Source organism: Salmo salar, chromosome ssa10 (genome assembly GCF_905237065.1).
Source record: "Salmo salar chromosome ssa10, Ssal_v3.1, whole genome shotgun sequence".
In the NCBI taxonomy this organism is placed as follows: domain Eukaryota; kingdom Metazoa; phylum Chordata; class Actinopteri; order Salmoniformes; family Salmonidae; genus Salmo; species Salmo salar.
Genome location: NC_059451.1, coordinates 82,768,092 through 82,783,091, shown reverse-complemented (window position 1 = coordinate 82,783,091; position 15,000 = coordinate 82,768,092). Strand labels below are relative to the sequence as shown.

Here is a 15,000-nt window from a genome sequence, read left to right as displayed (position 1 = left end):
TTAGTTTCCTAAGTTTTCATAACTGTGACCTTAATTGCCTACCGTCTGTAAGCTGTTAGTGTCTTAACGACTGTTCCACAGGTGCATGTTCATTAATTGTTTAAGGTTCATTGAACAAGCATGGGAAACACTGTTTAAACCCTTTACAATGAAGATCTGTGAAGTAATTTGGATTTTTACTAATTATCTTTGAAAGACAGGGTCCTGAAAATGGGATGTTTATTTTTTTATATATATATCATTTATTTTTGGAATACTTTCCTGAAGATCATTCGGTATGAATTCTCCATTACAGATCTTGAAAATGAATCATGTATTGATAATGTATTGAAATGTGCATGTATCGACCGTGGTTCATCACAGCATACCACTGTCCAGAAGTGATGCTATAAGAATACGTTCATAATCCTAATGATTGTCTGGTAATTTCAAGAATTTTCATGTTTTAAAAGGTGTTCACACAATGAGCGGTGACATTTTACCTCAGTGTTGGTGCAACAGAATGTTGCCCATTAATCGTTAAAGTGCTTTAGATGCCAATAATGGTCTGATGGAAACCACACATCAGCCTTCTGATTACTGTGATTTTGCTTCCTACCGTCCTGAACCCTCCATGTGTTGGCCCCTGATTGGCCCTTCATACTGTCTGTCACACAGCATCTTAGACAGTATTATGTTCCTGTATCACAGAGACTCACTAGAGGCCCACCACATTGATACCCCAGCATTGATTTCTGCTCCACTGTTGGTTCACCCTGATTGACAGAGCCTTTGTTAGGCAGAGTTATGTGGGCTTGTTATCCTGTCAGGGCCCTGCTGGTCTTAGTTAGTCATGTGGATAATTATAAAGACATCAAACCCGACAGCATACACCCAACAGGCCGTGGAAGGTAAGCAAGAGACATGAGCAAAGGCACTCAAGAGCAAGCAACCTTGCATACCGTACTGTAGGTACATCACTGCAGCGCCACCAGTGTCATGTCAGTGACAGTGTTGTGTTAGTAAAGAGTGCTATATGGTAAGTGTATGAATATCACACTCTATGCTTCCTTGCTTCAATTTATAATGAATCATTATCTCTATAGAAATAGTGCATATAAGTTAGGGTGTTTACACTAGAAACATGTTTGTATATTTATTAATCTAACAATTCTTTGTTTATTTGTGAGACGGTTTAATGAGTCGAAAAGCAAATAAGAGGGTTCAACTTGGGCATCCAATAGATGGTCTTTTTGTTTCTCTATTTCCTTCCTTCCTTTTCCTGAGTGACTATTTGAACACAAGAAAAAAGGAGCCAATCCGGTGGCAGTTCAGCTGATTTGCCTCTGTGTTACCACAGACTTGGCATCGCAGACGCCATGGGAGGCTCCCACAGTAATCACATTTGTTTGAGCTGCACAGAGGGGCTTTGCTTCAGTTGACAACTCAGAGAGAGAAAGATACACCCCACTCCACAGGCCACCACTGAGCTGATTTACACTGTTACAGCATAACATTCTTCTCTCAACGTCATAAACCCTGAGCATTGTTTGATTAATGCACTATGCAGGTTCATCTATTAATGCCGCTGATTCTAAATGGGGATCCTCTCGGGGTGTTGTCAAGAAGGGCCTGTTGTGGAAGACTTTCAGTTATCTGAGATAGATGGTACCCCGTCTGTCGATTGTGTGTTGCTGATTAGATCAGTTGCAAGTTAGGTTGGAAGTTACTGTGAAAATTGACTTCATCAAATTGTCCCAATGTCCTTGTCTTGAATTGAAGCAAACTGTGATGGATATTGCATTGTGAAGGGAGATGGAAAACACTTGCAGTGCATGTTGATAACCAAAATTGTTACTGACATTATTATCCTTTTCCTGCAGAACTTTGCATATGCTGCGTAATAGAGTTTGTTCTTCTTTTCACTCTCTGCTCAGACGTTTATGACTGTCTGAGAGATGAGCAAAATGCTGATACCACAGAAAAATGGAATTCTTTAAATCATATTCATACTCATTTCAGTGTATTTCTATTGCATTTCAGGAGAGGAGGTGTATACTTCCTGTATCATATTGTATTTCTGGAGAGGAGATGTATACTTCCTGTATCATATTGTATTTCTGGAGAATAGATGCATACTTCCTGTATCATATTGTATTTCTGGAGAGATGTATACTTCCTGTATCGTATTGTATTTCTGGAGAAGAGATGTTTACTTCCTGTATCATATTGTATTTCTGGAGAGGAGACGTATACTTCCTGTATCATATTGTATTTCTGGAGAGATGTATACTTCTTGCATCATATTGTATTATATCCCTGACGCACAAAGACATTATCACAGCATAATGCATTTTTTTAAGAGTAAATAAAAAAAATACCTTTTGAGGTGCTGAGAATTTTCTTATTTCTCTCAACCCCGTGACCCACAACACTAACCATTTGTAGATTGCATGTGGGGAGATTGGCTCTAGTCTAGTAGGTGTGGTGGAATCAAATGATTTCCTCCTGCTGTTGATGCTGTTTCAATTGCATGGCTCTTGTGCCATAATGCTACACTGTCCCCATTGGAAAAACCTTTTTGGTTCCACAAAGAACCCTTTTGGGTTTCATGTAGAACACTGTGGAAAAGGGCCTACATGGAACCGAAAGGGTTCTTCAAAAGGTTCTGCTAAGGGGACAGCCGAATAACAGTTTTAGGTTCTAGATAACACTTTTTTTTCTAAGAGCGTATGCTTGTTGGAACCTATTTGACGTTTGTGTGAAAGGGGGTTTAAACAAACAGTGTGTGTCTATGATATGTCAGTCTATTGCCTGTTGACCCTACCTCCTATGTCTGAACGCTTGACCTTTCATATGGAGGGGTCCATGAATCCTATCTGTCTTCCCTGATCGCTTGTCAAGCCAGGATGTTGTGGGTGTCAGCTTGCAGCGACTCTACACTGAACTGCTAATGAATTGGATCCATTTAATAGAGCTTGTTTTGTGCCTCGATCTAACACAATGTACAGTACACACTGTCAAATAGCTGCCGTTCCCCAAACAATGACTTGGAATGTACACTACTATTTATTGCCTGTTCCCGTTTTCTCACATCTCCGTCAGAGGAGGAGCACAGAGCAGTTAGAGTGAGTATGAGGTGAATGGGACATTGAGAAATATGAGGGCTGGGTGAGGATTAGAATTTTACGGATAATAGTGGCCCAGGGCCATTGTATCAAAGACTGTTTGGTTCATACTTAGTCTAAGCCAGTTAATACTTGTTTAGATTCCTTAAAGTATTCCGAGGGCAACTGAGCTGAGGCGTACAGAGATAATTCTTATACTGACAAATGAGTCTGCCTGCTTATTGCTTTCAGACATATTAATACATTATGAATGGCCCAACTCATTTATTTATCCCCCAGCATTCTATTTTGATTAAACTGCAGCCATGATGTTTGGGTAATGGCATTTCTTTGTATGATGTCTGTCTGTCTGACTGATTCCCTCTCCTCTCTTCTTCCTATTCTCTGCCTCTCTCTCTCCTCTCTCTCTGCTCTCTCTCGCTCTCTTTCGCGCTCTCTCGCTTTCTCTTGCTCTCCCCTTTCAATTAAATAAAAATTCAAATAGGCTTTAGGATGATCAAATGTTTTAGGACATTTAAAATGCTTTAGGACATACAAATTCTATGTCACTACTCTCCCCTCAGGACCAGTAGCAGTGATCAGTGGTGAGGAGGACTCGGCCAGCCCCCTGCACCATGTCAACCATGGCATCATCACCCCCTGTACCCTTGACGCTGGACCAGACGCTGTGGTCATCGGGATGACCCGTATCCCTGTCATTGAGAACCCGCAGTACTTCAGACACGGACACAACTGTAACAAGCCTGCTACCTGTAAGTACACACCAGCTCTGTTGACTTTCAGTTGTTTTTATCATCCCTATGTATGTCCCTACCAACATGGGCTAGGTTTAGCCCTCTGTGTCCATTCACACAGAATAATTCATTTAGGCCTACCTTGAAAGACTTAGTGTTTTTCTATATGTCTCATTGTAGGTGTGACCATTTTTTTATTAAATCATTTATTCATAGGACATACAGTGAGCATACCAAACATTAGGAACACCTTCCTAATATAGAGTTGCGCTGCCCTTTGCCCTCAGAACAGCCTCAATTTGTCAGGGCATGGACTTCGAAAGCATTCCACAGGGATGCTGGCCCTTGTTGACTCCAATTGGCTGGATGTCGTTTGAGTAGTGGACCCTTTTTGATACACACGGGAAACTGTTGAGCGTGAAAAACCCAGCAGCGTTGCAGTTCTTGACACATTTAAACCAGTGTGCCTGGCACCTACAACCATACCCCATTCAAAGGCGCTTAAATATTTTGTCTTTCCCATTCAGCCTCTGAATGGCACACAAACACAATCCATGTCTCAATTGTCTCAAGGCTTAAAAATACTTCTTGAACCTGTCTCCTCCCCTTCAACTACTCTGATTGAAGTGGATTTAACAGGTGACATCAATAAGGGATCATAGTTTTCCACCTGGATTCACCTGGTCAGTTTGTCATCTTAATGTTTTGTACACTCAGTGTAGATCAAATCATACGTAAATGATACATGTCAGACGGCCTTATGCATGAGGCCCTGTGAAAGTTTCTTCATTTTCCATCTTGTCTTGATCCTTCCTAATCTGGGAATGTTTCAGTCTTTGGGATTTAAAGGTATTGCCCAGTTGGCAGTCTTAACTCTCTGCAGGTAGCGCTATGCTGCGCTTTATATGAGCAACATCATAATCATGATTCAAAATTGGATTTACTGCTTTTCCACAGATGTGTTTATGTCCTTTATTTCCTACCTCTACTCTGCATTGGCAGTGTGTCCCTTTCCAGCGGCTCTCTTTTGTAGGAACCCTTCCTGAAGTGAGTTCGATTTGTCAAATCAGCTTAATGTATCTGCCTCTAAAGATGGCGTCTGATGAATCATACTCTCAAGGGTTCCAGAAACCTGTGTCTGAACGCAGACTATAGCGGCTGCCATAGTCGCTCATTGTTCTCCATGTTGTGTGTATCCAAGCAGCTCTTATCTCCATTTAACTATAAATAATGTATTTGTTTGCTCTCAAATGTTGCCCCTATTGGATTCTTTTGAAGTTGAACCCCCAGTAATGTCCTCCCCATTTTGATATCCCTTGAAGAAGAATTAAGAGCTGATTACATTAACTAATGCTGTGCAGTATTGATTAAAGGCTTTGATCTCTGCCCCAGCTTTTTTAACATAATTTATTGAGTGTATCCCCATAAAGACTGATTGGAATTACTGTATGTTTCTATCTGAAAAAGACAAACTGTGCTTTTCACTGTTTTGAAATATCTTGGGTTTTGAAGGGAATTTGTAGCTGAGGGCTTCATTTGTCTGCAGGTGCTTTCAGTGTTATGTTATGCATGAGTCATTTAGCAGGTCTCATTAGCCATGTAATAGTACAGCATTTTATATATCGCACTATTACCACCTCTGCCTTTGATGTTAGGCTCCAGAATGTAACATTACTCTGTAGCAGCAGGCTAAGTTTATATCTGACCTGGCATGATCACACTTGTAATTGGGTCAATACTAAATGTGGCTAAGGTCCGGATCTCCTTGAGACACTAATTGTTCACATTTCCGTGAAACCTTGCTAGAAAAAAAGAGAAAGTGGTGAAAAATGATGGGAGGCACACAGAGGCAAACCAAGCCAATATCCGCTGTTCCATCTGATACCAATTCAAGTAGTGCCTTGTGGCTGTGGAGAGAGAAGCACATCATGAATGGCGTGTAAAGCAGCAGGATTTGTCATGTTATACAGGGGACATGCTACAGGACGTGATGTGAATTCATAAGCACTGGGTGAAGATGAGTAACTGGCACTCTCCCGCAGTCACGGTTCTCATCAGAGACAGCGGAGCTATGTTTAACTAAATTAGTGGTTTACAGCTCACACACCTGCCCCTGCAGGCACGCGCATGCTTGCACGCACACACACACACACACACGCACGCACACACTTGAAAAAACACTGGTTTTCGGATACCAGTGACTTTCAAGTTTTTCCCCTCATAAAAATATATATCCCTGGCATCATTTTTTTTGCTTCACATGATTATTTTCCCCATTTCCAGCTGGTCTTCCATCCAGGCACAGACCAGGACTGACCCTGCCTAGCTTCAGAGGCACATCAGCAGTGGGATGCAGGGTGCTATGTTGCTGGAATTGATGTGCCAAAACTTGCAATTGGGGGAAAAAAGGCAGCGAAAGCAAAGGTCAGGGTGACAGAAAAAGATAGGGAAAATTGCAGGAAAGAGGGAGGCGTTTTATTGAATCTACATGTGAAGTATTCTTACATGTGAACCTGAAAATTCACGAGAGGTGAAAACAACATGTTTTTTCTCCTCACGTGAAAATGTGGTGTTAACATGTGAACTCTAAATGTAATATGGTTTCCCATGTGAAATTTAAGCTCAACGAGTGAAAAACTAATTGGGGTAAGGGCTCACACACACACACACCTCCAATTATATTTCAGAGTTGGGGGACTGACCGGGGTTCAGAAGGGAGACACAATGAGAGGAAGGAAATCACATTTAGTACTGAAAAATAAATGACAGGAGTTATACATTATACATTGCATGAATCTTTTAAGCCAACGTGTCTGAGTTATGATCCATCAGGGTCTGTCTGTCTCTGTGTGTGTGTGTGTGTGTGTGTGTGTGTGTGTGTGTGTGCATGCGTGTCTGTGTGACTGTTCATCTCTATGTATGCGTGTGTGTCTCTGCATGTGACGGCTTGCATACTGTATTTTTTGTACAACAAACAAATCATTAAGATTTAGTATATTGAACTTTGAACATTCATTATATAGTACACCAGGATCCAAATCAGATGGGGATGAAAATGAAGTAAAAATGCCATATGTACTGCATGTAATATCTAATGTAAATGGTATTTTACAGTGTAATATGAGAGACCCAAAACCCTAGACAAACACTCAGAGAAACACTGCTTGGATAAAGCTGACCGTATGCACTTTAAGTAGGCAAGGATATTTATTCAACCAATCAATAGAGGAAAATCGAGATCTACATTTTCCTCTTTGACTATCCTTCAAAAGGCACTGAACAATGGGGGTTTCTTTCCTCAGAGATCAGCGGAGTAGAAAGCAATAATCATATACACACTGTTGACTACCATCGTCCACAGCGCAGTGAAATTCACTGTGAAATTACTTTTTGAGCTTAAAAGCTTGATATCTTAATGAGCTCTATTCCTTGGTATTTTTAGAAAAGCAATCGTCACATATCATCCTCTTTAGTGCAAATGGGTATAATGTTCTTCAAACATTTATAGAGCCATCATATCTTCTAAATGTACAGTGCTTTCGGAAAGTATTCAGTCCCCTTGACTTTTTCCACATTTTGTTATGTTACAGCCTTATTCTAAAAATGATTAAATATAAAAAAAATTCTCAGCAATCTACACACAATACCCCATAATGACAAATGGAAAACAGGTTTTTAGATTTTTGGGGGGCCTTAGCCGGGGAGGTGACCAAGAACCCGATGGTCACTCTGACAGATTTGTTCGATATAGAAAGATAACAGACTCACTTTAGCTCGATGTAGATATCAAATGTAACCAAAAAGATGCTAACTTTTCTCTTAGCAGAGACAACAGCAAACCTTGCCCAGCTCACTCCAGGGCTTTTTAAACTTAATTACAGCAAGACTTGAGTTCTAGTAGAAATCCATGTCCCCGAGAGCGCTGTCGTTATTTTCTCTCACTGCCCCGAGCTCAGAGAGCATGGAGAACACAGATAGCACTCAGTCATTTCACAGGGGTGGTTTTCCACATGTCTTTATAGAAACATAAATCATAGCATGCCCCTCAGCCAGTCTAATGCCGCAGCAGATGAAGAATTAGATCCATCATGGAAGTCACCTCGTGTGGTTATCACCGCTGATATTTTTATTTACTCCGACTGCAACAGTAAATCCGGTGGCTACATCCAGTGTCGTACACGTACATGGCTTTCATTGATCATTTATATGTCAGTCTTGGATCTTATTTAATACAAGATGCTCATACTGTAGGTTTCAATGGAAATATACATGTACCTACATACTCCCTCTGTTAGAATAGCGAATTATTATGATGCGTGATAATTCATATTTGTTCACAGCACCATCAAGCTCAGAATGTGCAGTTAGATTGACATTGCCTTAATTATTAATCAAGGAAATGATTTGATTAAATGTCTTTTCATCATGAGTTTCGCTGTGGTCAGAGCCTGTGCCCTGTCAGAATGTTCCCTCTCTCCGCTACCAGCTAATTACTGAGCTGCAGGACAGCCAAGCTAAGTGCAGGGAGAGAGGGCTGATAGGAGGAGCACACCTTGTGGTCAGCTGGGTTTTCTTCCCATCACCTGCAGGTGAAAAGTCTTTGGGAAATGAATCCCTATTAGTGACATAAAGGCCGGAGACAGAGGACAGGTCTGGCTATGACTTCTACCTCTTCAGACAACCTCTTTGTTTTAGTACTATGCCCGGTGTTTTAATAAATCTGGTTCTATGCCAAATTAAGTTAAAGAATGGTTTTATTTTTCTAGCTTTTCGTAATGAGCTTCTTTAAAATATTCATGATGAAATGCAGATAAGGCTAGTGAAGAGGTGTTGTCTAAATTGATTTATTTGAGAAGTAATCACTTGAAGAGCTTCAGGCCAGAAGCATTTCAAATCACCTCAAAGAATTGTCTGTCTGTAGGGAATGGTAACAAGGACAAAGGTTACCAAGAAGTAAAAGACAATATTGTTACTAGAAGACTCACTGACTCACGACATTTTCTCATCTCCTTTTCTTTAGGCAGGTCATTTTGTGTTGCAAGGTGATAACAGTATTCACAACCTGATATCATGTTAGTGCCTGTTTGCCCCCTGCTCCACTCTCTTCCCTTCTCTATACCCCCAGCACCAGTTCACTAATGGCTGTCCCCTACAGAGAGATCATGAGCAAGAGATTCATTTTGTCCAGATGCAATCAATATCAGAGATTGGCTGTAACCCTGCTCCATCACCCATAGCCAGATGTCGTGGCCTCTTCCCTCATCCATCTCTGTCTTCATCTGTTGGATTTAGGCCCAAAACAACACCCAAGGAGCCCCGTCATCCGGAAAGCAACACAGCAATGTGTATGCTCAATTTAAGGATGAACGTGGGAGTTCGGGGTTATCTTGAAGTAAACAACTAGCCTCTTGAGAAAAGAAACATATTTTGTAGGACATTTGTTAGGATAAAAGGAGAGTAATCAACTGTAGTATCCTTCATGGTTGAAGCCCTTTTCGCCTACATTACTGAACACACAGTATTGTGATCAACAGGTCAAACATCTCATCGCTTGTTGGTTATGTGCTACTTAATCCATTGCTTAATTCTTTCTGCCTCTAATTTCTTCCTTGAAGTGAATAGTTAACGCAGCTATATGTATGCAAATGTGAGTCTCTCAACTCCTTAAAAGCATTCTAATTGCAACCCAGTGGCATAACGGTCACCCCACCGCAGACTGTAACCTTGCTCTGCGCTCCACCTCCTGCTATGCTACTGTATCCGTCCATGGAACGTCTGCTACAGTACACAAGTCAGAAAGTTAATATGACCTTGATAGTGTCTCAATAACAGTTTAATAACACGCTAGACTCACGGGAGAGTTTCAACTTTTAATTTGACGAACTCTAAATGAAATACTGAAGCTTCACATATCGAGCGTACAGGCTCCACTTTGATGAATCAAACGAACAGCAGCAGAATGTTTTGTACTTAAAAATGACTTCAGGATATTTCATATTGTATTTCACATAGCACGTCTTCTGTTGAGGAAATCTGTGCTTGCCGTTCTCCAGTCACATGTTAAAGTGGTTCTGATAAGTGATAGGTAGAGTTGGCCATTCTATGTTTAAGTCAAATTATAGCTCTTGTGCCAGCAGATGATGTGTGTGATTTGTACACTCACGGTGATGACACACTGTATAAAGTTTATGTGACACAGACTGCGTGCAGACTCCCTATAGCATCCAAAAAAGGATGATGCTGTTTCAGCCCAAAAACATTTAGACTTGCACAATTTGACTCAAATTGATCTCCCCAACATCTGCACTTGAGGTCATCCAATTTCACCAAGCTGAGGTGGGTGTTGAGTGTTACCCTGCTGGTTCACTCCAAAGTAAATTCAAGTCAGTTTGAGTACATTACCTGTATTAGCCACCCCTGCTACTATTCAGAACACATTTGAATGCATTGGAGCTTTTAAGGAGCTTTTCCATCAGCCCTGTTCTGACATAATTATAACACTTTAAAGAACAACATGGGCATAAAAACACCGACAGGTGTTGGAAAGGCGAGGGTCAGGAAAAACACTTGTGGTGTTTTTCCACAGTGTCTCGTTAACCCACAGGTCAATATTCTAACGTTTTTCTTCAATATTGAATAACTATTCATAAGAAGACTATAACCACATGATGATGATTTTCCAGTCTGGATCTCTCTCTGGGCTTGGCTTCATCATTGCCTGTTTTGTTTTGTGAAGAGCCTTGCTGAGAGGGTTGGCACTGACTCCAGATGCTCCGTATGTTCGGCCCTCTTCATACATACACTACAATCTTCCAACCAACCTTGGATGGCTGTAATGCCCTGAAGTGAGGCCTGCTGTTTCCTTCCTCACAAGCCTCTCCAGACACAATGAGACGTGTTTTTCACACACCACTGCTCACGCTTTAAAGCTCATTCTTTATTCATGTGATTGTCGTGTTTGCTTACAGTGCTGTTCAGCATCCAGGTTTCAACGGCAGGCGTGAATTGCCCTGCCTTTTGTTTCCCCTCAAGACTTTCTGAATACACACTTTCCCAGCATCTCCCAAGTATGATATCCTCTTTGTGTGTCTGTCTCTCCTTGATCTCCCCTTCTGTCAACATCCCATTCCGCATAATATATGATAGATGTTTTCGTGAGTAAGCTGGGTTTTACAGTATGGCGGCGTTCACTGTGATATTGTGTGTACGAGCAATGGAAAATCCAACTAATTTGACCTTTGAATGGATCAGCAAGTTTGAGGGTATTGTACCATATGTATGCATCGGCCTATCAAGTGTTCGACAAAGCAACAGGAGCATCTCCTAGTGTGGGATACTGTAGGTCTGTAATCCATAGATGTACCAACGGCAGGGCACTTCAACATGCTTTTTTTCCTCTAGTGTTTTTGATTGTTTTCCTATTTCATGCTCTGCATCCTTCTGTTTGCTATAGTGTTCTTCAACATCCCCTCGGCCAAAGCTCCTGGACAACAGTGCAGCTCTGAAAGAGAGATTGCTCTATATTGTCTGCCAGAGCCTGGGGAGGAAATGTGCTGATAGAGATTCATTCTGCTCCTCTGCATTAGAGAAATATAATCTAATAAAGATAAGGTGAGAGGCCTGTGGATGAATCTCATGGAGGAGAAGAGCGAGTCCAGAGGAGAAGGTGCTCTGCTCTGTATGTAGACCAGTGGTTTGTGTTTGTGAGGTGCAACAGTCTGGGCCTGCTGAAGGGGTGTTTACAGACTAACAAACAGGCCGATGCATTCCGGGATCTCCTCAAACACTTGTTTTGGGGCAACATCTACCCTCAACATTGAAAAATAAAATGACAAATATAATATGAACTGTATGAAAACCATTGGGAACATTTGGAGAGCGAGGGGTAATGGTGTTGCTAGGAGTAGAACATGGAGGTGGGTTGAGAGGGCATTATGGAAGCTTTTGGAAAAAAGTAAATCTGCTCTACTCTACTAACTTAAACACTGAATAATACAGGAAGGAAGTGGACTATACAGTGCCTTCAGAAAGTATTCAGATCCCTTGACTTTTTCCACCTTTTTTTTTTTTACTTTAAAGCCTTATTCTAAAATGTATTATTATTAATTTTTTTTTACTCAGCAATCTACACACAATACCCCATAATGACAACATTTTAGCAAATGTATTAAAAATAATAAACAGAAATACCTTATTTACATAAGTATTCAGACCCTTTGCTATGAGACTCAAAATTGAGCTCAGGTGCATCCTGTTTCCATTGATCATCCTTGAGATGTTTCTACAACTTCATTGGAGTCCACCTGTGGTAAATTCAATTGATTGGACCTGATTTGGAAAGGCACACACCAGTCAGGGCAAAAACTAAGCCATGAGGTCGAAGGAATTGTCCGTAGAGCTCCGAGACAGGATTTTGCCGAGGCACAGACCTGGGGAAGGGTACCAAAACATTCCTGCAGCATTGAAGGTCCCCAATAACACAGTGGCCTCCAGTGGCTTCCATTCTTAAATGGAAGAAGTTTGGAACCACCAAGGTGGTTCCTAGAGCTGTTCGCTCAGCCAAACTGAGCAATTGGGGGAGAAGGGCCTTGGTCGGGGAGGTGACCAAGAACCCGATGGTCACTCTGACAGAGCTTTAGAGTTCCTCTGTAGAGATGGAAGAAACTTCCAGAAGGACAACCATCTTTCCAGCACTCCACCAATTAGGCCTTTATGGTAGAGTGGCCAGACAGAAGCCACTCTTCAGTAAAAGGCACATGACAGCTCGCTTGGAGTTTGCCAAAAGGCACCTAAAGACTCTCAGACCATGAGAAAGATTCTCTGGTCTGATGAAACCAAGATTGAACTCTTTGGCCTGAATGCCAAGCGTCATGTCTGGAGGAAACCTGGCAACATCCCTACGGTGAAGCATGGTGGTGGTAGCATCATGCTGTGTGGATGTTTTTCAGCAGCAGACTGGGATAATTGTCAGGATTGAGGTAAAGATGAACGGAGCAAAGTACAGCGAGATCCTTGATGAAAACCTGAGACTGGGGCGAAGGTTCCTCTTCCAACAGGACAACAACCCTAAGCACACAACCAACAAAACGCAGTAGTGGCTTCGGGGAACAAGTCTCTGAATGTCCTTGAGTGGCCCAGCCAGAGCCCGGACTTGAACCCGATCAAACATCTTTGGAGAGACCTGAAAATAGCTGTGCACCAATGCTCCCCATCCAACCTGACAGAGCTTGAGAGGATCTGCAGAGATGAATGGGAGAAACTCCCCAAAAACAGGTATACCCAAGAATAATCGATGTTGTAATCGCTGCCGAAGGTGCTTCAACAAAGTGCTGAGTAAAGGGTCTGAATACTTGTGCAAATGTGATATTTCTGTTTTTTATTTGTAATAAATTTGCAGAAATGTCTAATAACCTCTTTTTGCTTTGTCGTTATGGGTTATTGCGTGTAGATTTGATTAGAAAAAAAAATGTAATCAATTTTAGAATAAGACTGTAATGTAACAAAAAGTGGAAAAAGTCAAGCGGTCTGAATACTTTCCGAAGACACTGTACATTTGAGGACTGGCATAGCGAGCATGCAGAGATTGCTTCATTTCTTTTGTTGCCTCAGTTTTCTCTCATGTTTTTTCCTACTTTTTCTTAAACCAAATGGTAGCAAAATGAACTGTTTACTCCAGTGAAGATTTTGATCTTATAGCAGACGCTATTAAAAAGTGTTCAAATGGAAAAAAATGTTATAAAAAAATAAGTGCTCAAATGTGGCCTCTTACTGATAGATTGAAGATTTGGCATATATTTGGCACATCTGTTTACTCTTCTGTACAATTGTGTTTGAGCTCTAATATGTTAAACAGAGATAATATAATGAGAAGTCACTTTTGATGAAAAGTCACTCTCGAAAACAGCAGCATTTGCATAAAGTCATCATTCAGAAGTCAAGTGCTAGTGATGCTGTGATTGGACTGAATGAAATGCTGCACTATTGTTTGTCATTTTTATGGTCAACAGTAGACAGTGCAAGAGAGTGGGAGGATTAATTGCTACGGTTACTACATTCCCAATCAAATAGCAACAGTTTGCCAACATTTCTATCCAAATCAGCCCTAGTTTGGTCTTCTGTCATTTTCACCGCAGTGGAGTCAACATCTGTGCTGCCAAAGCAAAGCAGCCTAATTAGGATGAAGACTGTGTCCTGCTCTGTCCCAGCTGTGTGCTCTGTGCTGCTGGTCCACACTGAGACAGATGAGGCCCAGTGAGGGTAACCTCCCTGAATGGGTGCCCTCGCCCATATAAACAGGGAGGTGAACGCACTACAACCGCTGTGGTAATGAGACAATTAACCCAAGCTATTTGTAACTTCCTTAATTGCTTTGTGTGGATGGATTGCACACCTTCCAGCATTCCCATAGCCACCTGCTTATTGTAAACCTATCACTGTCTATCGGTGAAATTAAGGGAGGGGATAAAAGAAGCAATTGCAGAGGGACAAAAACAATTATTTATTTCTGCATCCTGATATGGGGTGGGTTTGCTGTTTTTTTTTAAAATGTTTTATAATTTTTTTTATCTCAGTCCAGTGCAATCCATTATAAAACATGTTTTTAAGATGTTTTGAACCTCGTGGTTCAAGCAGAAATATTTGCAGTGCCTATCATGGTGTTGATAATTTCTTATTGCCTTGATTGTGCTAATTACATTGTAGCTAAAAAAAATTCTGGTGCTTCATGAGCGTAATGACTAGTTTGTGCCAACCAATAGTAATGAGAGCTTTGTCCAACCCATCCCTTAGTATTTATCTATTCCCCTGCTCTGCCCTAGTCCTCCAGGGGTATCTGTGGTACTGGGCTGCGCTGGACCTAGGACAGTAGTGGGTATTGGTGTTGGACAACAGCTCATCCAGAACCCCTGTATTGAGTAAATACCAGCTGCTGCTGTGACTTGCCATATGGAAGCCACTCTCCCCCAGCAACAGCCCTCAGCCACGCAGAACACGTGGAAAGCACTGAGATTAAGGACTAATACTGTCTGTACACTGTGATTTCACCACCATTTTACCACTGTACAGGTTGCAGACAGGTTCCTGACATTTTCCAGGTTTGATTGGATTATTCGGATCATTTTTATTTTTAATATGGAAGGGAAAGGGGTCATTTAGACTTT

General features: G+C 41.4%; 1 protein-coding gene across 10 annotated transcripts in view; it reads left to right on the top strand.

Moving 5' to 3' along the window:
• The window catches only part of ntrk3a (neurotrophic tyrosine kinase, receptor, type 3a), a 287,024-nt gene that overhangs the window by 237,709 nt on the left and 34,315 nt on the right, over positions 1-15,000 (top strand). For all 10 annotated transcript variants that reach the window (XR_006757011.1, XR_006757012.1, XM_014124431.2 and 7 more), the window contains one exon: positions 3,671-3,859. Coding sequence is in view for 8 of the 10 variants with exons in the window: in XM_014124431.2 (XP_013979906.2) it covers positions 3,671-3,859 (189 nt within the window). In the remaining 2 variants the exon portion in view is untranslated. The remainder of the gene's footprint in view (positions 1-3,670; positions 3,860-15,000) is intronic.